The 24,732-nt window shown below is 46.3% G+C and overlaps 1 protein-coding gene across 3 annotated transcripts in view; it reads left to right on the top strand.

The window, feature by feature from the left end:
• The window catches only part of MYO1A (myosin IA), a 142,340-nt gene that overhangs the window by 104,642 nt on the left and 12,966 nt on the right, over positions 1-24,732 (top strand). For 2 of the 3 annotated variants that reach the window (XM_063952441.1, XM_063952443.1), the window contains 5 exons: positions 701-901; positions 16,228-16,327; positions 18,387-18,536; positions 19,908-19,976; positions 20,370-20,456. In XM_063952441.1, the coding sequence (XP_063808511.1) occupies positions 701-901; positions 16,228-16,327; positions 18,387-18,536; positions 19,908-19,976; positions 20,370-20,456 (607 nt within the window). The remainder of the gene's footprint in view (positions 1-700; positions 902-16,227; positions 16,328-18,386; positions 18,537-19,907; positions 19,977-20,369; positions 20,457-24,732) is intronic. The other variant, XM_063952442.1, reaches the window with a different exon arrangement.

Raw genomic sequence — 24,732 nt, forward strand, 5'->3', positions numbered from 1 at the left:
GTTTTAGATATTTCCAGTGTGATTTATTAAATCTCACTTTTATAGATTTACCGGTGCTGTTTATCATGAAATATACTGGATTTCTGCAGTTTGACTATTATTATTTTTTTTTTACATTCAGAAAACTTTTCCTTTGTTAAATTGGTTATTAGAAAACCAACCTGTAAATTGCTGGAAAAAAAAAAGAAAAAAAAAAAAAGAGATTTAACATTATTTGGAACGTTCTAGCCCAGATTCAAATGTTTCCCAGCCGGAAGCCATTAGATGGCGCCCAAAAGGAGCTATTCAATTGTAGCTTCATTCGGGAGCAATGACTGCCTGCGTCAGCATTTCAGCTCACACCCCTTCCCGGGGGTAGTGAGCTGAAATGTGTGAAAAGTTACCCTATTGGGTGCCCAAACGGCACTTTATGCAATCGCACTCAGCACTTTGGTCGAGTTTAAACATTTCAGAGTGTTTTATTTTACACATTATGATGACTTAATTTTAAACATTGAATTTAAAGTAAAATCATCAACTAATCCAAAAGCATGATGGTATGGTATTTTATGATGGTGAGAATCTGACAGTTAGCTCCACTGGGAACTCATGTGAATGAGCCAACATTCAGTGTAAAGTGCTGTCTAATAAAGTATTGGTGTTGTATGAATAAAGGTTAATAAATAATAAATCATGTGTGCTAATTTTCTCTCAAAAACAGATGTCTGAAGCCCAATGGCACAAAGAAGCCATCTCTGTTTGATGACACCCTTGTGGAGACACAGGTTCGCTATCTGGGGCTGCTGGAGAATGTCAGAGTGCGTCGGGCTGGATATGCTTATAGACAAGTATACAAGTCTTTCTTGGAACGATACAAGATGCTGAGTAAGAAGACATGGCCTCACTGGAAAGGAGATGCACAGTAAGAGTTTAAATGACAGTATTGTCATCTGTCAGGATCATAGTATACACAGATACATGTGTTTGTCGGGATGCAGTCAATATACTGGCTGTCGGGACCCGGGCGTTCAGGACACAGACGCCGGCTTCCCAACAGCAGATGAAATACGGACACCCGGAATCCCGACAAACGCTCAGTATTCTCACTCGGTTGGTGGGTCCACACCATCAACCGAGTGGGAACAGAACCTGTGGCAGGCAAAGCCTGGATATTGCATGTGTGTATATATGGAAGGTTGTATTCATAGATCCCACCAGGCTAACATGGGCTCATTGGCCATGTATGATGTCAGTAATACTGAATCACTGAAGAGGGTTATAATTGTTATTTAGGAGGACATGTACTAAGCAGTGATAAAAGTGGAGAAGTGAGCCAGAGGAGAAGTTGCCCATGCCAACCAATCAGCTGCTCTGTATATGTTTATAGTATGCAAATTATAAATGTTACGTCAATGCTGATTGGTTGCCATGGGCAACTTCTCCATTGGCTCACTTCTCCACTTTTATCACTGCTTAGTATATGTCCCCCTTAGTTCTGCAAACCACATAAAAGCATCTCTGTGCCAGAAACACATACAGTATGCCCTACAGCTGAATGCATGACAGACCTGCTGGATAATATAAGCTCACCCTTTAAAAATGGATGTGGTCATAAAGTTGACATTCACAGAAGTACAATCAAAATACTGCACAATGTTAGCAGTTATTATTGACATTGTTGAATTGCCAACAAGCAACATGTCAACGCCTCAGAATGTCAACATGTCCCTAATGTTGACATCTGAAATGTCAACATGTGAAAAACCTGTCTGTTATCTACCTTCGCCTCACCACATCTGTGGTAGTCTCCTCTCACATTGTGGCCCCATCCCTATTAGACAATGCCGTGATTAACGGAATCATGTCATCAGTCATCTGTACCGCCCACTTCACTCGGGAAGTGGGCCGTTGCAGCCGGGCGACTGGCTGCTCTGGGAGATTTGCCCACTCTTCTGGGGGGCCGGGAACACCACCTAATTGTCGGGGGTATAGGCAAGTATGCTGAAAACCCATCTCTTTATTACATCTTACCTTACTCCCACCTATACTACTCACACTAGTGCACCCTCTTCAGCTCACAGGCTATTTCATAACCCCCCATATCTGCATTTATTTTCTTCTATCCTTTATGTCCCTATTTTATGTATGTCCTGGTTGCCACCTTGTCTTGTCTTGTCAGCATCCTCCACCCCAAATTACTTCGCCTAGGGGTCCCAGAAGCTACCTGTTCCTGGATAATAGACTTCCTGACAGATAGGACACAGGTGGTGAAAGCGGGGGAACTCACCTCTCAAGCGCGGTCCATTAGTACAGGGGCCCCTCAGGGCTGTGTCCTCTCACCCCTACTCTTCTCCCTGTACACAAATGACTGTACCTCAGAGGCGCAATCAGTAAGGATCATCAAATTCGCCGATGACACCACCGTCATCGGCCTCATCAAGGATGGGGACGAATCGGCCTATAGACGGGAAGTAGACCGGCTGGCCCAGTGGTGCATCCACAACAACCTTGAGCTCAACCCCCTCAAAACTGTCGAGATGATAGTGGACTTCAGGAAGAAGTCATCTAGTGCACCTCTGCTTACGATTGCTGACAGTGTGGTATCGCTAGTGGACTCCTTCAAGTTTCTAGGGACCACAATCTCCAGGGACCTTAAATGGGGGTCCAACGCTAACGCCACTGTTGGGAAAGCGCAGCAGAGGTTGTTCTTCCTCAGGCAACTAAGGAAGTTCAACATCCCACAGAAGCTTCTGCTCCTCTTCTACTCCGCGATTGTGGAGTCGGTACTGTGCTCCTCGATACTCGTATGGTACAGCTCCGCCAGCGCGAGGGACAGATGCAGGCTCCAAAAGGTGGTCAGAACCGCAGAGAAGATCATCGGGGCCGACCTTCCCTCAGTCCAGGACCTATACTTGTCCAGAGCTAAAAAGCGGGCAATTAAGATAGTAAAAGACCAGCTACACCCCGGCCACAGCATTTTCTCTGACGTCCTAAGTGGATGCTGGGACTCCGTAAGGACCATGGGGAATAGCAGCTCCGCAGGAGACTGGGCACAACTAAAAGAAAGCTTTAGACTACTGGTGTGCACTGGCTCCTCCCACTATGACCCTCCTCCAGACTTCAGTTAGAATCTTGTGCCCGGCTGAGCTGGATGCACACTAGGGGCTCTCCTGAGCTCCTAGAAAGAAAGTATATTTTAGGTTTTTTATTTTACAGTGAGATCTGCTGGCAACAGACTCACTGCAACGAGGGACTAAGGGGAGAAGAAGCGAACCTACCTAACTGGTGGTAGCTTGGGCTTCTTAGGCTACTGGACACCATTAGCTCCAGAGGGATCGACCACAGGACCCGACCTCGCTGTTCGGTCCCGGAGCCGCGCCGCCGGCCCCCTTACAGAGCCAGAAGCAAGAAGTGTTCCTGAAAATCGGCGGCAGAAGACTTCTGTCTTCAACAAGGTAGCGCACAGCACTGCAGCTGTGCGCCATTGCTCCTCATGCACACCTCACACTCCGGTCACTGATAGGTGCAGGGCGCTGGGGGGGGGGCGCCCTGAGGGCAATATAAGACACCTTGGCTGGCAAATCTACACCATATATAGTCAGGAAGGCTATATAGGTGTAAAAATACCCCTGCCAGAATTCCAGAAAAAGCGGGAGAAGTCCGCCGGAAAAGGGGCGGGGCCATCTCCCTCAGCACACTGGCGCCTTTTTTCCCTCACAGCTCCGCTGGAAGGACGCTCCCTGGCTCTCCCCTGCAGTGTCAAGCTACATAAGGGTAAAAAAGAGAGGGGGGGCACTAAATTTAGGCGCAGTATATATAATATAAGCAGCTATAAGGGAAAAACACTCATTTATAGTGGGATCCCTGTGTTATATAGCGCTCTGGTGTGTGCTGGCATACTCTCTCTCTGTCTCCCCAAAGGGCTTTGTGGGGTCCTGTCCTCTGTCAGAGCATTCCCTGTGTGTATGCGGTGTGTCGGTACGACTGTGTCGACATGTTTGATGAGGAGGCTTATGTGGAGGCGGAGCAGATGCCGATAAATGTGATGTCACCCCCTGCGGGGTCGACACCTGAGTGGATGGTGCTGTGGAAGGAATTACGCGACAGTGTCGACTCCTTGCATAAAAGGTTTGACGACATACCAAATGTGGGACAGCCGGCTTCTCAGCCTGTGCCTGCCCAGGCGTCTCCAAAGCCATCAGGGGCTCTAAAACGCCCGCTACCTCAGATGGCAGACACAGATGTCGACACGGATACTGACTCCAGTGTCGACGATGATGAGACTAATGTAACTTCCAGTAGGGCCACACGTTACATGATTGAGGCAATGAAAAATGTTTTGCACATTTCTGATGTTACCCCCGGTACCACAAAAAAGGGTATTATGTTTGGAGAGAAAAAACTACCAGTAGCTTTTCCTCCATCTGAAGAGTTAAATGAAGTGTGTGAAGAAGCGTGGGCTTCCCCTGATAAGAAACTGGTAATTTCTAAGAGGTTACTAATGGCGTACCCTTTCCCGCCAGAGGATAGGTCACGTTGGGAAACATCCCCTAGGGTGGATAAAGCGCTCACACGCTTGTCAAAGAAGGTGGCACTACCGTCTCCGGATACGGCCGCCCTGAAGGAATCTGCTGATAGAAAGCAGGAGGCTATCCTGAAGTCTATATATACACACACAGGTGTTATACTGAGACCAGCTATTGCTTCAGCATGGATGTGCAGTGCTGCAGCTGCGTGGTCAGATTCCCTGTCGGAAAATATTGATACCTTAGACAGGGACACTATATTGCTAACCGTAGAGCATATTAAAGACGCACTTTTATACATGAGGGATGCACAGAGGGATATTTGCCGGCTGGCATCTAAAATAAGTGCAATGTCCATTTCTGCCAGGAGAGGGTTATGGATTTGGCAGTGGACAGGAGATGCAGATTCTAAAAGGCACATGGAAGTTCTGCCTTATAAGGGTGAGGAGTTGTTCGGGGATGGTCTCTCGGACCTCGTTTCCACAGCAACAGCTGGGAAGTCTACATTTTTACCCCATGTTCCCTCAGAGCCAAAGAAAGCACCGTATTATCAGGTACAGTCCTTTCGGCCCAATAGGGGCAAGCGGGTTAAAGGCGCGTCCTTTCTGCCCAGAGGCAGAGGTAGAGGGAAAAAGCTGTAGCATACAGCCAGTTCCCAGGAGCAAAAGTCCTCCCCCGCTTCCTCTAAGTCCACAGCATGACGCTGGGGCTCCACAGGCGGAGCCAGGTACGGTGGGGGCCCGTCTCAAATATTTCAGCAATCAGTGGGCTCGCTCACGGGTGGATCCCTGGATCTTTCAAGTAGTATCTCAGGGGTACAAGCTGGAATTCGAGACGTCTCCCCCCCGCCGTTTCCTCAAATCTGCCTTACCAACCACTCCCTCAGGCAGGGAGGCAGTGTTACAGGCAATTCACAAGCTGTATTCACAACAGGTGATAGTAAAGGTGCCCCTACTTCAACAAGGACGGGGTTACTATTCCACAGTGTTTGTGGTACCGAAACCGGACGGTTCGGTGAGACCCATTTTAAATTTGAAATCCTTGAACACGTATATAAAAAAATTCAAGTTCAAGATGGAATCGCTCAGGGCGGTTATTGCAAGCCTGGACGAGGGGGATTACATGGTATCACTGGACATCAAGGATGCTTACCTGCATGTCCCCATTTACCATCCTCACCAGGAGTACCTCAGATTTGTGGTACAGGATTGTCATTACCAATTCCAGACGTTGCCGTTCGGTCTATCCACGGCTCCGAGGGTCTTTACCAAGGTAATGGCCGAAATGATGATACTCCTTCGAAAGAAGGGAGTTTTAATTATCCCATACTTGGACGATCTCCTGATAAAGGCGAGGTCCAGGGAGCAGTTGTTGGTCGGGGTAGCACTATCTCGGGAGGTGCTACAACAGCACGGCTGGATTCTAAATATTCCAAAGTCACAGCTGGTCCCTACGACACGTCTACTGTTCCTGGGGATGGTAGAAAGGGAATATTAGAATAATCCCTAGGTGGCGCAAATAGTAAAAAGTCCAAAGAAATTACCCGTGTGGGCTAAAGTCCGTTCCTTTTCATACAAGTGAGTTCATATATGAATCCGTCGTCCAAAGATGATGTATGAAAAAAAAAACACAATATAAACACAAATGTTCAGTACAGTCTCTGTGGGTATTAGAGGAACAAAATGTACACCCAGGTTCCTTCGACTATTCAGTACTTGGGATGTGCAGTTCTACTCGTAAGGTCCACCTCAGTGACTCGCATAAATGGACTGCTTACATGTGCTTACTTCTAAAACAATTGTATAAATCACATCAAGGTTTCTTTCACCCATACAAATGCAGTATCCAAAATAATCAAGCACCCACGAGTAGGTCTCTGGGTATATAGGATGCTCACGTGTATGCTTACTTCAAGGTGCGGTGTACTTTCACATCAAAGGTTTCTTTCGATGTTTTCCGCTGTCTTCCTCCTCTATTCCTTCAATTTTACTTCATGCTCAATAAAAAGCACCAAAAAAAAAAAAACCCGAAGGAATGTATGAGGGTACAAAAGATTTTTAATAAAATGATTTAAAACAGATATTCGTCACAATAGGTTCTTATAATTGGACAAATGGTAATAATCTCATGCACCTTGATAAAGACTTACATACAGTAGAAACGCGTTGGTGGTGGAGCATGTGGAAGCTGAATACTTTTTGCCAGTGAATTCAACGATACAACGGTGAGAATACCCGGGTTTTCCATCTTTTTTTCTCACGTTGAGGAGTTGCACTATCTGGTCATGAGATTATTACCATTTGTCCAATTATAAGAACCTATTGTGACGAATATCTGTTTTAAATCATTTTATTAAAAATCTTTTGTACCCTCATACATTCCTTCGTTTTTTTTTTTTTTTTTTTTGTGCTTTTTATTGAGCATGAAGTAAAATTGAAGGAATAGAGGAGGAAGACAGCGGAAAACATCGAAAGAAACCTTTGATGTGAAAGTACACCGCACCTTGAAGTAAGCATACACGTGAGCATCCTATATACCCAGAGACCTACTCGTGGGTGCTTGATTATTTTGGATACTGCATTTGTATGGGTGAAAGAAACCTTGATGTGATTTATACAATTGTTTTAGAAGTAAGCACATGTAAGCAGTCCATTTATGCGAGTCACTGAGGTGGACCTTAAGAGTAGAACTGCACATCCCAAGTACTGAATAGTCGAAGGAACCTGGGTGTACATTTTGTTCCTCTAATACCCACAGAGACTGTACTGAACATTTGTGTTTATATTGTGTTTTTTTTTTCATACATCATCTTTGGACGACGGATTCATATATGAACTCACTTGTATGAAAAGGAACGGACTTTAGCCCACACGGGTAATTTCTTTGGACTTTTTACTATTTGCGCCACCTAGGGATTATTCTAATATTCCCTTTCTAGCATTATTTCAGTGTGTTAGGTGACACACTAGGATAGACCTTGGGTTGGCGGCATTTGTGCGCAGGGACATATCCTAACCCCTTTGTTACCTGTTCCTGGGGATGGTTCTGGACACAGAACAGAAAAAAGTGTTTCTCCCGGAGGAGAAGGCCAAGGAGCTGTCATCTCTAGTCAGAGGCCTCCTAAAACCAAAACAGGTGTCGGTGCATCACTGCACGAGGATCCTGGGAAAGATGGTAGCTTCCTACGAAGCAATTCCATTCGGCAGGTTCCATGCAAGAACCTTTCAGTGGGACCTGTTGGACAAGTGGTCCGGATCGCATCTTCAGATGCATCGGCTGATAACCCTGTCTCCAAGGACCAGGGTGTCTCTTCTGTGGTGGCTGCAGAGTGCTCATCTTCAAGAGGGCCGCAGATTCGGCATACAGGACTGGGTCCTGGTGACCACGGATGCCAGCCTTCGAGGCTGGGGGGCAGTCACACAGGGAAGAAATTTCCAAGGACTATGGTCAAGTCAGGAGACTTCCCTGCACATAAATATTCTGGAACTGAGGGCCATTTACAATGCCCTAAGTCAGGCAAAACCCCTGCTTCGAAACCAGCCGGTACTGATCCAGTCAGACAACATCACGGCGGTCGCCCATGTAAACCGACAGGGCGGCACGAGAAGCAGGACGGCGATGGCAGAAGCCACAAGGATTCTCCGATGGGCGGAAAATCACGTGATAGTACTGTCAGCAGTGTTCATTCCGGGAGTGGACAACTGGGAAGCAGACTTCCTCAGCAGGCACGACCTCCACCCGGGAGAGTGGGGACTTCATCCAGAAGTCTTCCAACTGATTGTAAACCGTTGGGAAAGGCCACAGGTGGACATGATGGCGTACCGCCTAAACAAAAAGCTAGAAAAGTATTGCGCCAGGTCAAGAGACCCGCAGGCGATAGCTGTGGACGCTCTAGTGACACTGTGGGTGTACCGGTCGGTTTATGTGTTCCCTCCTCTTCCTCTCATACCAAAGGTACTGAGGATAATAAGGAGAAGAGGAGTAAGAACTATACTCATTGTTCCGGATTGGCCAAGAAGAGCTTGGTACCCGGAACTTCAAGAAATGATCTCAGAGGACCCATGGCCTCTGCCGCTCAGACAGGACCTGCTGCTGAAAGGGCCCTGTCTGTTCCAAGACTTACCGCGGCTGCGTTTGACGGCATGGCGGTTGAACACCGGATCCTGAAGGAAAAGGGCATTCCGGAGGAAGTCATTCCTACGCTGATTAAAGCTAGGAAAGAAGTAACGGCAAACCATTATCACTGCATATGGCGAAAATATGTTGCTTGGTGTGAGGCCAGGAAGGCCCCAACGGAAGAATTTCAGCTGGGACGTTTCCTGCACTTTCTACAGTCAGGGGTGACTATGGGCCTAAAATTGGGTTCCATTAAGGTCCAGATTTCGGCTCTATCGATTTTCTTCCAGAGAGAACTGGCTTCACTACCTGAAGTTCAAACTTTTGTTAAGGGAGTGCTGCATATTCTGCCCCCTTTTGTGCCTCCTGTGGCACCTTGGGATCTCAACGTGGTGTTGGATTTCCTAAAGTCGCATTGGTTTGAGCCACTTAAGACCGTGGAATTGAAATATCTCACGTGGAAAGTGGTCATGTTGTTGGCCTTGGCGTCGGCCAGGCGTGTATCAGAATTGGCGGCTTTGTCATGTAAAAGCCCTTATCTGATTTTCCATATGGATAGGGCAGAATTGAGGACTCGTCCCCAATTTCTCCCTAAGGTGGTATCAGCTTTTCATCTGAACCAACCTATCGTGGTGCCTGCGGCTACTAAAGACTTGGAGGCTTCCAAGTCGTTGGATGTAGTCAGGGCCCTGAAAATTTATGTTTCCAGGACAGCTGGAGTCAGAAAAACTGACTCGCTATTTATCCTGTATGCGCCCAACAAGTTGGGTGCACCTGCTTCAAAGCAGACTATTGCTCGCTGGATCTGTAGTACGATTCAGCTTGCACATTCTGCGGCTGGACTGCCGCATCCTAAATCAGTAAAAGCCCATTCCACGAGGAAGGTGGGTTCTTCTCGGGCGGCTGCCCGAGGGGTCTCGGCTCTACAACTTTGCCGAGCAGCTACTTGGTCGGGGTCAAACACGTTTGCAAAATTCTATCAGTTTGACACCCTGGCTGAGGAGGACCTAGAGTTTGCCCATTCGGTGCTGCAGAGTCATCTGCACTCTCCCGCCCGTTTGGGAGCTTTGGTATAATCCCCATGGTCCTTACGGAGTCCCAGCATCCACTTAGGACGTCAGAGAAAATAAGAATTTACTCACCGGTAATTCTATTTCTCGTAGTCCGTAGTGGATGCTGGGCGCCCATCCCAAGTGCGTATTGTCTGCAATACTTGTATATAGTTATTGTTTAACTAAAAATAAGAATTTACTTACCGATAATTCTATTTCTCGGAGTCCGTAGTGGATGCTGGGGTTCCTGAAAGGACCATGGGGAATAGCGGCTCCGCAGGAGACAGGGCACAAAAGTAAAGCTTTTACAGGTCAGGTGGTGTGTACTGGCTCCTCCCCCCATGACCCTCCTCCAGACTCCAGTTAGGTACTGTGCCCGGACGAGCGTACACAATAAGGGAGGATTTTGAATCCCGGGTAAGACTCATACCAGCCACACCAATCACACCGTACAACTTGTGATCTAAACCCAGTTAACAGTATGATAACAGAGGAGCCTCTGAAAGATGGCTTCCTAAACAATAACCCGAATTAGTTAACAATAACTATGTACAAGTATTGCAGATAATCCGCACTTGGGATGGGCGCCCAGCATCCACTACGGACTCCGAGAAATAGAATTATCGGTAAGTAAATTCTTATTTTCTCTATCGTCCTAAGTGGATGCTGGGGTTCCTGAAAGGACCATGGGGATTATACCAAAGCTCCCAAACGGGCGGGAGAGTGCGGATGACTCTGCAGCACCGAATGAGAGAACTCCAGGTCCTCCTTTGCCAGGGTATCAAATTTGTAAAAATTTACAAACGTGTTCTCCCCTGACCACGTAGCTGCTCGGCAGAGTTGTAATGCCGAGACCCCTCGGGCAGCCGCCCAAGATGAGCCCACCTTTCTTGCGGAATGGGCCTTAACAGATTTAGGCTGTGGCAGGCCTGCCACAGAATGTACAAGTTGAATTTTGTTACAAAACCAACGAGCAATCGACTGCTTAGAAGCAGGTGCACCCAACTTGTTGGGTGCATACAGTATAAACAGCGAGTCAGATTTTCTGATATATTTTTAAGGCTCTGACAACGTCCAACAACTTGGAGTCCTTCAAGTCGTCTGTAGCCGCAGGCACTACAATAGGCTGGTTCAGGTGAAACGCTGATACCACCTTAGGGAGAAAATGCGGACGCGTCCGCAGCTCTGCCCTATGTCGAATGGAAAATTATATAAGGGCTTTTATAAGACAAAGCCGCCAGTTCAGATACTCTCCCGGCCGAAGCCAGGGCCAGTAACATAGTCACTTTCCATGTGAGATATTTCAAATCCACATTCTTTAGTGGTTCAAACCAATTGGATTTGAGGAAATCTAAAACTACATTTAGATCCCACGGTGCCACCTTAGGCACCACAGGAGGCTGTATATGCAGTACTCCTTTGATAAAAATCTGGACCTCAGGGACTGAGGCCAATTCTTTGTGGAAGAATATTGATAGGGCCGAAATTTGAACCTTAATAGATCCCAATTTGAGACCCATAGACAATCCTGATTGCAGGAAATGTAGGAAAACGACCCAGTTGAAATTCCTCCATCGGAGCACTCCGCTGCTCGCACCACGCAACATATTTTCGCCAAATACGGCGATAATGCTTCGCGGAGACTTCCTTCCTTGCCTTTATCAAGGTAGGAATGACTTCTTCTGGAATGCCTTTTCCTTTTAGGATCTGGCATTCAACGCCATGCCGTCAAACGCAGCCGCGGTAAGTCTTGAAAAAGACAAGGACCCTGCTGAAGCAGGTCCCTTCTCAGAAGTAGAGGCCACGGATCGTCCGTGACCATCTCTTGAAGTTCCGGGTACCAAGTCCTTCTTGGCCAATCCGGAGCCACTAGTCTTACTCCTCTTTGCCGTATAATCCTCAATACCTTTGGTATGAGAGGCAGAGGAGGAAACACATATACCGACTGGTACACCCAAGGTGTTACCAGCGCGTCCACAGCTATTGCCTGCGGATCTCTTGACCTGGCGCAATACCTGTCCAGTGTTTTGTTGAGGCGAGACGCCATCATGTCCACCATTGGTTTTACCCAACGGTTTAATAGCATGTGGAAAACTTCTGGATGAAGTCCCCACTCTCCCGGGTGAAGGTCGTGTCTGCTGAGGAAGTCTGCTTCCCAGTTGTCCACGCCCGGGATGAATACTGCTGACAGTGCTATCACGTGATTCTCCGCCCAGCGAAGGATCCTGGCAGCTTCTGCCATTGCCCTCCTGCTTCTTGTGCCGCCCTGTCTGTTTACATGGGCGACTGCCGTGATGTTGTCCGACTGGATCAACACCGGTCTTCCTTGAAGCAGAGGTTCCGCCTGGCTTAGAGCATTGTAGATTGCTCTTAGTTCCAGAATGCTTATGTGAAGAGACTTTTTCAGGCTCGACCACACTCCCTGGAAATTTCTTCCCTGTGTGACTGCTCCCCAGCCTCTCAGGCTGGCATCCGTGGTCACCAGGATCCAATCCTGCATGCCGAATCTGCGGCCCTCCAATAGATGAGCCTCCTGCAACCACCACAGAAGGGATACCCTTGTCCTCGGCGACAGGGTTATCCGCAGGTGCATCTGAAGATGCGACCCTGACCATTTGTCCAACAGATCCCTTTGCATGGAATCTGCCGAAAGGGATTGCTTCGTAAGAAGCTACCATTTTTTCCCAGGACTCTTGTGCATTGATGTACAGACACCTTTCCTGGTTTTAGGAGGTTCCTGACCAGGTCAGATAACTCCTTGGCTTTTTCTTCGGGAAGAAAAACCTTTTTCTGAACTGTGTCCAGAATCATCCCCAGGAACAGCAGACGAGTTGTCGGCATTAATTGGGATTTTGGAATATTCAGAATCCATCCGTGCTGCTTTAGCACCTCTTGAGATAGTGCTAAACCCATCTCTAGCTGTTCTCCGGACCTTGCCCTTATTAGGAGATCGTCCAAGTATGGGATAATTAATACGCCTTTTCTTCGAAGAAGAAATATTATCTCGGCCATTACCTTTGTAAAGACCCGAGGTGCCGTGGACAAACCAAACGGCAGCGTCTGAAACTGATAGTGACAGTTTTGTACAACGAACCTGAGGTACCCCTGGTGTGAGGGGTAATTGGAACGTGGAGATACGCATCCTTGATGTCCAAGGATACCATAAAGTCCCCTTCTTCCAGGTTCGCTATCACTGCTCTGAGTGACTCCATCTTGAACTTGAACTTCTTTATGTATAGGTTCAAGGACTTCAGATTTAGAATAGGCCTTACCGAGCCATCCGGCTTCGGTACCACAAATAGAGTGGAATAATACCCCTTCCCTTGTTGTAGAAGAGGTACCTTGACTATCACCTGCTGAGAATACAGCTTGTGAATGGCTTCCAAAACCGTCTCCCTTTCTGAGGGGGACGTTGGTAAAGCAGACTTCAGGAAACGGCGAGGTGGCTCTGTCTCTAATTTCAACCTGTACCCCTGAGATATTATCTGCAGGATCCAGGGATTTACCTGCGAGTGAGCCCACTGCGCGCTGTAATTTTTGAGACGACCGCCTACCGCCCCCGAGTCCGCTTGCGAAGCCCCAGCGTCATGCTGAGGCTTTTGTAGAAGCCGGGGAGGGCTTCTGTTCCTGGGAAGGAGCTGCCTGTTGCTGTCTCTTCCCTCGTCCTCTGCCTCGTGGCAGATATGAATAGCCCTTTGCTCTCTTATTTTTAAAGGAACGAAAGGGCTGCGGTTGAAAGGTCGGTGCCTTTTTCTGTTGGGGAGTGACTTGAGGTAGAAAGGTGGATTTCCCGGCCGTAGCCGTGGCCACCAAATCCGATAGACCGACCTCAAATAACTCCTCTACGCATCGCCTGTCCACTGTCGTGTCCATAAAGCTCTTCTGGCCGAAATGGACATAGCACTTACCCGTGATGCCAGTGTGCAGATATCTCTCTGTGCATCACGCATATAAAGAAATGCATCCTTTATTTGTTCTAACGACAGTAAAATATTGTCCCTGTCCAGGGTATCAATATTTTCGATCAGGGACTCTGACCAAACTACCCCAGCACTGCACATCCAGGCAGTCGCAATAGCTGGTCGTAGTATAACACCTGCATGTGTGTATATACCTTTTTGGATATTTTCCATCCTCCTATCTGATGGATCTGTAAGTGCGTCCGTCTCAGGAGAGGGTAACGCCACTTGTTTTGATAAGCGTGTTAGCGCTTTGTCCACCCTAGGAGGTGTTTCCCAGCGCTCCCTAACCTCTGGCGGGAAAGGGTATAAAGCCAATAACTTCTTTGAAATTAGCAGTTTTTTATCGGGGCACCCCACGCTTCATCACACACGTCATTTAATTCTTCTGATTCGGTAAAAACTACTGGTAGTTTTTTCACACCCCACATAATACCCTGTTTAGTGGTACCTGTAGTATCAGCTAAATGTAACATCTCCTTTATTGCCAAAATCATATAACGTGTGGCCCTACTGGAAAATACGGTTGATTCGTCACCTTCACCACCGGAATCAGTGCCTGTGTCTGGGTCTGTGTCGACCGACTGAGGCAAGGGACGTTTTACAGCCCCTGACGGTGTTTGAGGCGCCTGGACAGACACTAATTGAGTGTCCGGCCGCCTCATGTCGGCAAACGACTGCTTAAGCGAGTTGACGCTATCCCGTAATTCCACAAATAAAGGCATCCATTCTGGTGTCGACCCCCTAGGAGGTGACATCCTCATATTTGGCAATTGCTCCGCCTCCACACCAATAACGTCCTCATACATGTCGACACACACGTACCGACACACAGCAGACACACAGGGAATGCTCTATACGAAGACAGGACCCACTAGCCCTTTGGGGAGACAGAGGGAGAGTCTGCCAGCACACACCAAAAAGCGCTATATATGACAGGGATAGCCTTATGATTAAGTGCTCCCTTATAGCTGCTTTTATATTAATATATTGCCATTTATTCTGCCCCCCCTCTCTGTTATACCCTGTTTCTGTAGTGCAGTGCAGGGGAGAGACCTGGGAGCCTTCCTGACCAGCGGAGCTGTGACAGAAAATGGCGCCGTGTGCTGAGGAGATAGGCCCCGCCCCTTTTTCGGCGGGCTCGTCTCCCGCTATTTAGTACATTTAGGCAGGGGTAAATATCTCCATATAGCCTCTGGGGCTATATGTGAGGTATTTTTAGCCTTTTTAAAGGTTTTCATTTGCCTCCCAGGGCGCCCCCCCCCAGCGCCCTGCACCCTCAGTGACTGCCGTGTGAAGTGTGCTGAGAGGAAAATGGCGCACAGCTGCAGTGCTGTGCGCTACCTTAAGAAGACTGCAGGAGTCTTCAGCCGCCGATTCTGGACCTCTTCTTGCTTCAGCATCTGTGAGGGGGCCGGCGGCGTGGCTCCGGTGACCATCCAGGCTGTACCTGTGATCGTCCCTCTGGAGCTTCATGTCCAGTAGCCAAGAAGCCAATCCATCCTGCACGCAGGTGAGTTCACTTCTTCTCCCCTCTGTCCCTCGTTGCAGTGATCCTGTTGCCAGCAGGAATCACTGTAAAATAAAAAAACCTAAGCTAAACTCTCTAAGCAGCTCTTTATGAGAGCCACCTAGAATTGCACCCTTCTCGGCCGGGCACAAAAATCTAACTGGAGTCTGGAGGAGGGTCATGGGGGGAGGAGCCAGTACACACCACCTGACCTGTAAAAGCTTTACTTTTGTGCCCTGTCTCCTGCGGAGCCGCTATTCCCCATGGTCCTTTCAGGAACCCCAGCATCCACTTAGGACGATAGAGAAAGGTTATTGTTGAGCCATCTGTTGAGAGGCTCAGTTGTTATCATGCTGTTAACTGGGTATTGTATCACGAGTTATACGGTGTGATTGGTGTGGCTGGTATGAGTCTTACCCGGGATTCAAAATCCTTCCTTATTGTGTCAGCTCTTCCGGGCACAGTATCCTAACTGAAGTCTGGAGGAGGGTCATAGTGGGAGGAGCCAGTGCACACCAGTAGTCTAAAGCTTTCTTTTAGTTGTGCCCAGTCTCCTGCGGAGCCGCTATTCCCCATGGTCCTTACGGAGTCCCAGCATCCACTACGGACTACGAGAAATAGAATTACCGGTGAGTAAATTCTTATTTTTAACTTGCTACCTTCAGGCAGGCGTTACAGGGCTGTCCCCGCCAGATCCACCAGAAGCCTCAAAAGTTTCTTTCTCCAAGCGGTCCGCCTGCTGAACTCCTGAACATTGACTGACTAGACATACATGTAACCAACTTGTGTCCCTACGGTATACCTATCTGTGTGACTTTACTTCCCCCCCCCCCCCCCCCCCCACACACACCTGCTTACCTGTTACCTACTTGGCTGTTGTATAGCAAACCGAAGACAAATTCCTAGTATACGCAAGCATACCTGGCCAATAAAGCTGATTCTGATTCTGAACTGGGGGACACTGTGGAGCCTTACAGATCAATGATAATACAGTATTAGTAATAATTATTGTACAGAGATGGGGCAATACATGGTCTCTATTGTAACTTTAATTCTAATGTTTTACGATGTGGTGTTTTTGTCAGGGCTGGAGTAGAGACATTGCTAAGTGACCCACAAGTCAATATTCCAGCTGATGAACTTGCATATGGGCGAACCAAACTATTTATCCGGACTCCAAGCACGGTATGTTATACTTTGTAAGAAAATAATATCTTTGTACACTAGCTCTTTAAAATGCATGATATAATATCTATAATAGTAAAAGTTGCGAACATGTAGAATATTTTGTAGTGATTAAACATTTGGAGAAACGGGGAGGTGTATCAAGCATACTGTTTATACAAATAAAGATAGTGGGCCTAATTCAGACCTGATCGCACCGCGCAAATTTGCAGAGGTTTGCGATCAGATAGTCACTGCCCAGACAGAGTAAATAACCGCCCTGTGCAAGTCTACGTACGAATGCAAAAATCTTTGCAAACGCCGTTCAGCTGCAAATCCATCCGCAACTCACTCACCATCAAATTATTTTTCCAGTCTGTGCAGTCTGTGCGTAGCCCAGGACCTACTCCTACAATGCAAAAGAAACAGGCTGATCGGGGCCCTAGCTGACATCACACACCCTCCAGGGGCGTCTCTAGAGAGGAGGGGACCCGTGTGCAGACCCCCTCCTCTCCCGTAGCCGCCGCTCCGCTGCTAGCGCTCTGAGCGATGTAGACTCTGGCACTGTGCCAGAGTCTCTAGTGGTCAGTGCGCTAGCAGTGGCGCAATGGCTACGGGAGAGGAAGGGGCCCACACACGGTCAGCGATGGACTCCGGAAAGGTAAGTATAGGAGAAATGGGTGCAGTGTGTGCGATGTGGGGCCCCCCTGGACTCAGGGGCCCGTGTGCACGGCACACACTGCACCCATTATAGAAGCGCCAATGACACCCGCCCTGAAAATGCTTGGGAATGCCTGCGTATTTCCTGATATATTCCCGGAATATGTCCAGTTACCACCACAAACGCCCACTTCCTGTCATTGAGCCTGCGTTCGCCTAGCGATCAAAAAAGATGCAAGATTTTTTCGCAGTTTGACCTTGCGTCTGCGCATTATGATCCGTACGCATGCACAGTTGATCGATAATCATCCGCTGTGTGATTTCACACAACAGCGATCAGGGCTGAATTAGGCCCAGTGAACCATAAGTTAGGATTAGAGTCCATATAAGATATAATGATAAATAATAGTCTTTAAATTCTGTTTCTTAAAGAATATTTGTAATACTAAGAAACTTATTTTGTGATGCTAGATAATAAAAGAAGCAAGTGAGCCATTAGAAACAGGCTTCCCTTCACCGAATGCATGACCTAGTTTAGCACGGAACTCAAGCTACACACCCACGACACTCCTATGATACTCCCACAAGACAGCTCTCTTGCCTGTGTTTCCTGGACACAGACCAGTTGTTGCCCAGTAATGCCCATTTCACACAAAGGGGGATATGTATCAAGAGATAAATTGGAGAGAGATAATATACCAACCAATCAGCTCCTGTCACTTTACAGGCTGTGTTTGAAAAATGACAGGAGCTAAATAGTTGGTACTTTAATTCTCTCTACTTTATCACTTTCTAAGCTTATGCAAAAATGGCTAAATTTGCTTCTGCACATGCACTGTTTGCTAAAACTGGCTATTTGCGTCTGACTCAGAAGAACCAGCCCCAACGTGAGAGTATTTCAAACACTGTTAACCCCCAGTACTTACCCTACCCTATACTCACATACATCTATGGCCCGATTTCTTGTTCTGTGATCCAATTCGCTGATCGATTGCCATCGATGATCAGCGATCTGTTGACAGATCAGGAAAAAATAGCAAGATAAAAATTCCCGATGCGCCAATCCCGTCCATTTGCTGGTTGGAATTGGCGAGTCGGGGAAACCCAACTTGTTGGATTTATTTGGTCATCCTACTCCAGCATGAATAGAATGGGACATTGTCCTGATTTCTGCCTAATGTACAGTATGGGCCCCACAACTTTTCAGCACAGCGAAAGTTCCAACTATTTTCTTGTTGTTTTTGCTTTGACTAATTGTCTGCATAAAACATCATTTTGCCATGTTTCCAGCATAAACGAACAGGCTGTCTCTCACTGTAGTGCTCATTTCTGTTCTTCGTGTCATTGTCTTATTGAGGTCATGCCTTTCATTATGATTATTGCCTTGTAACATTTCACTGACAACCGATTTTGCTTTTAGCTTTTTGACTTGGAACAGAAACGCAGGGATAAATTAAATGAACTGGCCACCCTCATACAAAAGATATTTCGCGGATGGAGAATGCGAGTTCAATATTTGCTTATGCGCAAGAGCCAGATCCTAATTTCTGCCTTTTATCGGGGCCACGCGGTAAGTGTCAGGACCTTCTAATTACATTTCTGATAATTCAGTATCTGTTGGCTAAAGACTAGTATAAAATATATTACTATTCCTCCCAGGTGTGCCTAGGGCTATTCAATCACCCCCGTCTGAGCATCTGGCAGAAATCCTCGGTTTATAGTACTTTCTGCCCTAATCGCAGGTGCCGTGTTTAACTGGAACACTGAGCACTAATCCCGGAATTTAAGTGATAATGGGCGTTAGCCGTTGATTTACCGCATAAGGAAAAGGGCTTTTAATTGAACAGCTCCAGACGTAAAAGTCTGAGGCTAGAAGCAAGTGTGCTTGCGCGTGAAGTTACGATCCTAATTAAATCCGGCCTGAAGATGATGTATGACATGAGACTTTTGGTAGCATTAGCATACTGATCTTACAGAAGAACTGATAATGTATTTTTTCACTGGAGTTCAGTAAGTTATTGGGTCTATGGCCCTCATTCTGACCTGGTCGCACGCAGGCGGATTTTTGCACTGCTGCGACCAGGTAATCGCCGGCTACAGGGGAGGGGGTAAACGCTCAGGACTTACTCAGCCACTGCGACGATCCGGCCTGGAGGTGACGTCAGGATCACTCCCTGGAAACGGCCGGGCACGCCTTCGTTCGGCCGGACACTCCCAGGAAGCAGTGAGTTGACACCCCCAGTCGACCTCCTCCTGTCGCCGCTGCGATCGCTTTCCTCGTTCTTTTCATCGCTGCCAAGTGTCGTCCGTCGCCGGGCAGCGACGCGCCTGCGCATTGCGGCCAACACGCATGCGCTGTTGAGACATGATCGCACGGCTGCAAAAAACTGCAGTGTGCGATCGGGTCTGATTGATCCCCTCAGTACTAAGCCTTAGATGGAGATAAAGTACCAGCCAATCAGCTTCCTAACTGCCATGTCACAGGCTGTGTTTGAAAAATGACGGGATCTGGTTGGTTGGTACTTTATCTCCATCTACTTTATTTCCATCCAAGGCTTAGTAAAAATACCACATTTAGTCATCACAGTTATTACAGGTTCAAATTTGGACCCTTAACTTCATTTGCTTATATTCCAGTCAGCAAGATTTCACAGTGAATATGATGGAGGTTGGGTGGTTTTGTAGAAGGAAAAGCTTATGTGGGATGGACAATTACTAGATGAATGCATATTCACACACAAGTCCTAAAAGAGTGTCAGCTCTGTAATGAGTCCATGCACATCACATTTCAGTAAACTGAAAGACATATTAAGTGCTAATAGCCAATAATTAGCTGATTCACAAAATATGCACTTATTGTAACATTGACTAATAATGACACAATAATGTTAGGTTTTACAAATGTAACCATTTATTTACGCTATATGTATATTATTTACAGCAAAAGAAAGAATACCAGAAAATAAAGTTTTCAGCTTTACTTTTGCAAGCATATATCCGAGGCTGGAAGGTAAGTTTTAATGCTAAAATAACAATAATAATAATAATACTTTTTTTGTATGATACACTTACATTTTGCACACATTTTATGATTATTGTGTCTCCTCTGTGGCCTGCACACTTTACTACCGAGGCAGCACGGTGGCACAGTGATTAGCATTGGGGTCATGGGTTTAATTCCAACCAGTGTCCTATTTGTGTGGTGTTTGCATGTTCTCCACATGGATTTCCTCCGGTTTTTCCAGTTTCCTCCCACTAATTAGATTCTAATGACAAATTAACCCTATTGGGTATGTGTCCACATGGCAGGATATATAGATTGTAAGCTCCACTGGGGCAGAAACTGTATTGAGTGACTAAATATGCGTGCACTGTATAAATAACTTTTTAAATTTGATTCTAGGCCCGTGTAATGCTGAGACGTATGAAACTCTTATCGCGTCAGTCGGAGGCATCGTCTACTATTTGTGCTTATTGGAGGGGGTACAAGGTAACTCTGCATGCTTTATCCACCTCAGGATACTGGAGGACAATAAAAATGCAGTACTACCTCTGTACATTGGGGGAAAAATGTGCATATAAAATGTTTACACTTTGTAAAATAATATATACCGTAAGTCTGTTGCATAAAAGACCAGCACTTGTAAAGTAATTTAACAGCCATTTTGTCATTGGATTTACAACAATATATAATGCATCCCAAATACTATGCAAATAAGGGTGCAGTATGTAAAGCCGGCGGTCGGGATGCCACCGGTCAGTATACCGATGCCAGCATCCCAGTCGCAGTAATACCGACAAGGGCGTGTTAGGTACCCTAACCTCCCACCCCTAACCCTCCCTGTCAACAGCCTAACCCTAACCTCCCCTATTGGTGCCTAACCCTAACCTCCGCTATTCGTGCCTAACCCTAACCTCCCCCCGGTGGTGCCTAAACCCAACCCCCCCACCCACAGTCTAAACCTATCCCTCCCCCTTAGTGCCCAACCCTAACACTCCCCCGGTGGTGCCTAACCCTAACCCCCCCTCTGTGCAGCCTAACCCTAACCTCTCCCACCCCGGAGCCTAACCCTAACCCCTCCGGAGTGTGACTAAACCTAACCCGGCTGTGCATACTTACCTTCGGGATCCTGACTGTCGGGATCCTGATCTTTTCGGGATTCCATCGTCTGTATTCTGACGGCTGTCGGGATTCCAGTGTCGGTATTATGGCTACCGGCATCCCGACAGCCGGGATTCTGAACGGGATACTTTCCTCACTACGTCTTGCCTGCAAAGCAGTACAGAACCCTCCAGTTAACTGACTTCTCTCACATACAATTGCCATTCATACTGCTGACCATTCCATCTGCTTGTTATCATGCTGCCACTTTAGTACTGCTAGGGAGGGTCGCTGCATTTGCTTGCCCCAGGCACATACTGTAACTCTTTCCTACACCACTGCACATAGAGGGAGAGCAGCAGCAGCAGATATATTGTGCTTTCCATCATTCATCATGTTCTGCTGAAATACCCAAAAATATATAAAGATTATTTATATAGTGCCTATATATTATGAACAGGATACAGTTAAATTTCCAGCAGTTGGGATCCCGGCTGTCAGGATACCGACGCCGAAATCCCGACCACTGACAATGCCGCCAGCCGGAATAAAGGCAAACAGGGGCTATTCCTACTCGTGGGTATCCACGACACCCATAGAGTGGGAATAGAACCTGTGGCAAGCGTAGCAAACCACCGAGCCCGCAGCGTGGCGAGTGCAGTGAGCCCACAAGGGTCTTCATTGTGCTCGCCCCCCTACCGGCATTCTGGTGTCCGGGATCCTGGCGTTAGTATGCTGGCCCCTGGGATCCTGGCTGCTGGTCAACCATACCCAACCCATTCCAAACATATGCCTTTTGCATAGCTTTTCTTGCATGAATAAATGCCCATATAAGCAGCTATGCAGATTCACCTGCATTTTATACATATCAAGTCTTAACTGGAGAATCAGAACAGCAGAGAGAAGATCACTAAGGGTATATTCATGCAAATGTTTCCCATTCGGGCCAGCATGTAGCGCAGCGGCATTACAGGGCGGCTGTATGCCCCCCTGAGCACATGATGTCACACAGAGGGTCGTGGCTGTTAGCATTAGGAAGTGCAGCACTGCCCGGAACTGTGCGCTCTGCGTGACCGTACCACTTGCACAACCCTGACATAGCACATATACAGTACACCTGTTAGGATGCTATCTTTTTCTCCTACTATAGGGCAGGTACACACACTGTAGTAAACCAGGTGCACATGCTGCCAATACATAAATGTACGCATCATGAGATAAATACAGCTATGCATATGTGCGGAATTGGCTCCAGGGACAGCATACATACTAACTATCTCACTAGGGTTATTTTTGTCTGGAGTCAACCTATCATTAAGTCTTTGGTGTGTGGGAAGAAACCGGAGCCCCCGGAGGAAGTCTATACTGAAACATCATATAAAAATAGTTGTGTTATAAGACCTAGTGATATCATGGTACAGATTATACGTGTTCCGTCTCCTATATCCAAAATCCGAAATACGGACTATTCTGAAATACAGAATATTATGAGATAGTGACACCTTTGCTTTCTGATGGTGCAGTGTAATGGCACAAAAATATTATATAAAATACCTTCAGGCTAAGGTGTATATGAAACAAAAGAATTTCACGTATGTACAAAAACTTTGTTTCATGCTCAACATTATTAAAAAATATTGTATAAAATTATCTTCAGGCTATGGGACCCATTTATCAACAAGTTTTAGCTATTTATCTATATAATATATCTATATATACACATAATATACATGTCATTATCTCAATAGGGGACCCAAAAATGTGGGATTTTGAATTTTGGATAAGCGATACTCAACCTGTAATAAATTGTGCTCCAGCCAATCAGCTCATAACTGTCATGTGTTTGAAAATTTACAGTTGGAAGCTGATTGGCTGGGACACAATTTATCATACGCAACAAGTTTTAAATAGCTAAAACTCATCGATAAACGGGTCCATATGTGTATAAAGTGTATATGATACATAAATGCATTCTGTGTTTTTATACTTGGGTACCATGGAATGCAAATATTCCAAAATATGGAAAAAATCCAATATCCAAAATACTTCTGGTCCCAAGCATTATGGATATGGGAGACTCAACCTATACTAAACAAATAGCAAATAATAACTTTCATTTTATAGACTGATTGATTTTTTTAGTGAATTAAATGTATCTAGTTAGTAACAGTTTGTCCCTACACCAACCACAGATGTGCCAATTATTCAAACCGATTTGACATTATATTGAATAGGGCTAACTCCAGGATATACAGAGGAGGAAATAAAGTGAAGAAATCCTTCCAGTTGGTTGTTTTCTGCCAAAACAGTCTATATTTCTATGAATATTCTCAAACATAGTTCCATTATCAGACATGGGGAGCTAAATGTAAAAACGTACGAAAGCAGGAAATGCGGGGTTTTGGGTGGATTTTTAAAGCGGTGATCATTAACACGGCAAAACCAACTTGGTTTTGCCTTGTAAATGATTGCCGCTTTAAAAATTTGTCCAGGCTTGCAAAATCCTGCACATCCTGCTTCACACAGGCTATTTTACACTTAGGCCGGGATTTCCATTTTTCAGACATAGGTCCTCATGTAGCGTTAGATATAGGAAATACACATGTAAAACAAGCACCGCAAAAGTGGTGCATTACATGCGTATTCAGCTGCCTGTATCTACAGATATGTACAACTCATCATAAGGCTTAAAATGTGTCCGAAGGTTCATCCCATCAAAAAACGGCCAGGGGGCTCCTCCCTACACCAATAGCAAGTGGGTGTTGTTGAGGTAATAATGTGAATCATTTAAAAAAAGCATTTTTTTTGTATGTCGTACTACTGATCCCAGCAAGCCTGGCAGCAATAAACTGCTTGGGTATACCAGCTCTTGAAGAACTACAAGTGCTAGCTTGCTTATGACTGAAAGAGCATACTAGTGCTTATAGAACTACAAGCGCCAGCATGTCCTGACAACCTATACCAAAATACAATGTAATGTTATAACAAAGAAAAAAAACCTCACACACACATACAGTATGGTAAGAAGGTATTGACTATTGGCCTGATTCCGAGATAGTCGCAAATGCTGTCGCAGCTGTGATCCTGTACGCAGTGGTTGTGCAAAAAGATGCAAATGTCGCAGTCTCCACAATTTGTACTGAGACGCCCATTGGCGGCTTCTCAGATCCAACGTTTGTGTACTGTCTATATAACCATATGGTTGTGCAGCATGACCGTCGGAATGAAATAAAACGTCAGAGCCATTTCAACTGCTTACCAAATCGCAGTCGCGAGCTGTGACAACTCCCCCAACACACCTGCTTTTCAATGGCCACCCGTCAGTACCTCCCATATACGCTCCCTGACTGTCAATCACTTAAAGAATAAATCATCACTGCAGCCGCCAAGACCATCGCGGAACATGCGCAGTGTGACCTACTGTAGACGCATGAGCAGTGGCAAAAATCATTCCACTACATATAACATCCACATTGCGTGCATCGCTGAATCAGGCCCTATGTCTACTGTCAGCGCTGAGAAAAGAGGATGGTTTACAATACGGTATGTGATTTATGTGACAGAAATAACTATACAGGTTGAGTCTCCCTTATCCAAAATGCTTGGGACCAGAAGTATTTTGGATATCGGATTTTTACATATTTTAGAATATTTTAGAATAATT

This window comes from Pseudophryne corroboree, chromosome 2 (genome assembly GCF_028390025.1).
Source record: "Pseudophryne corroboree isolate aPseCor3 chromosome 2, aPseCor3.hap2, whole genome shotgun sequence".
Classification (NCBI taxonomy): Eukaryota; Metazoa; Chordata; class Amphibia; order Anura; family Myobatrachidae; genus Pseudophryne; species Pseudophryne corroboree.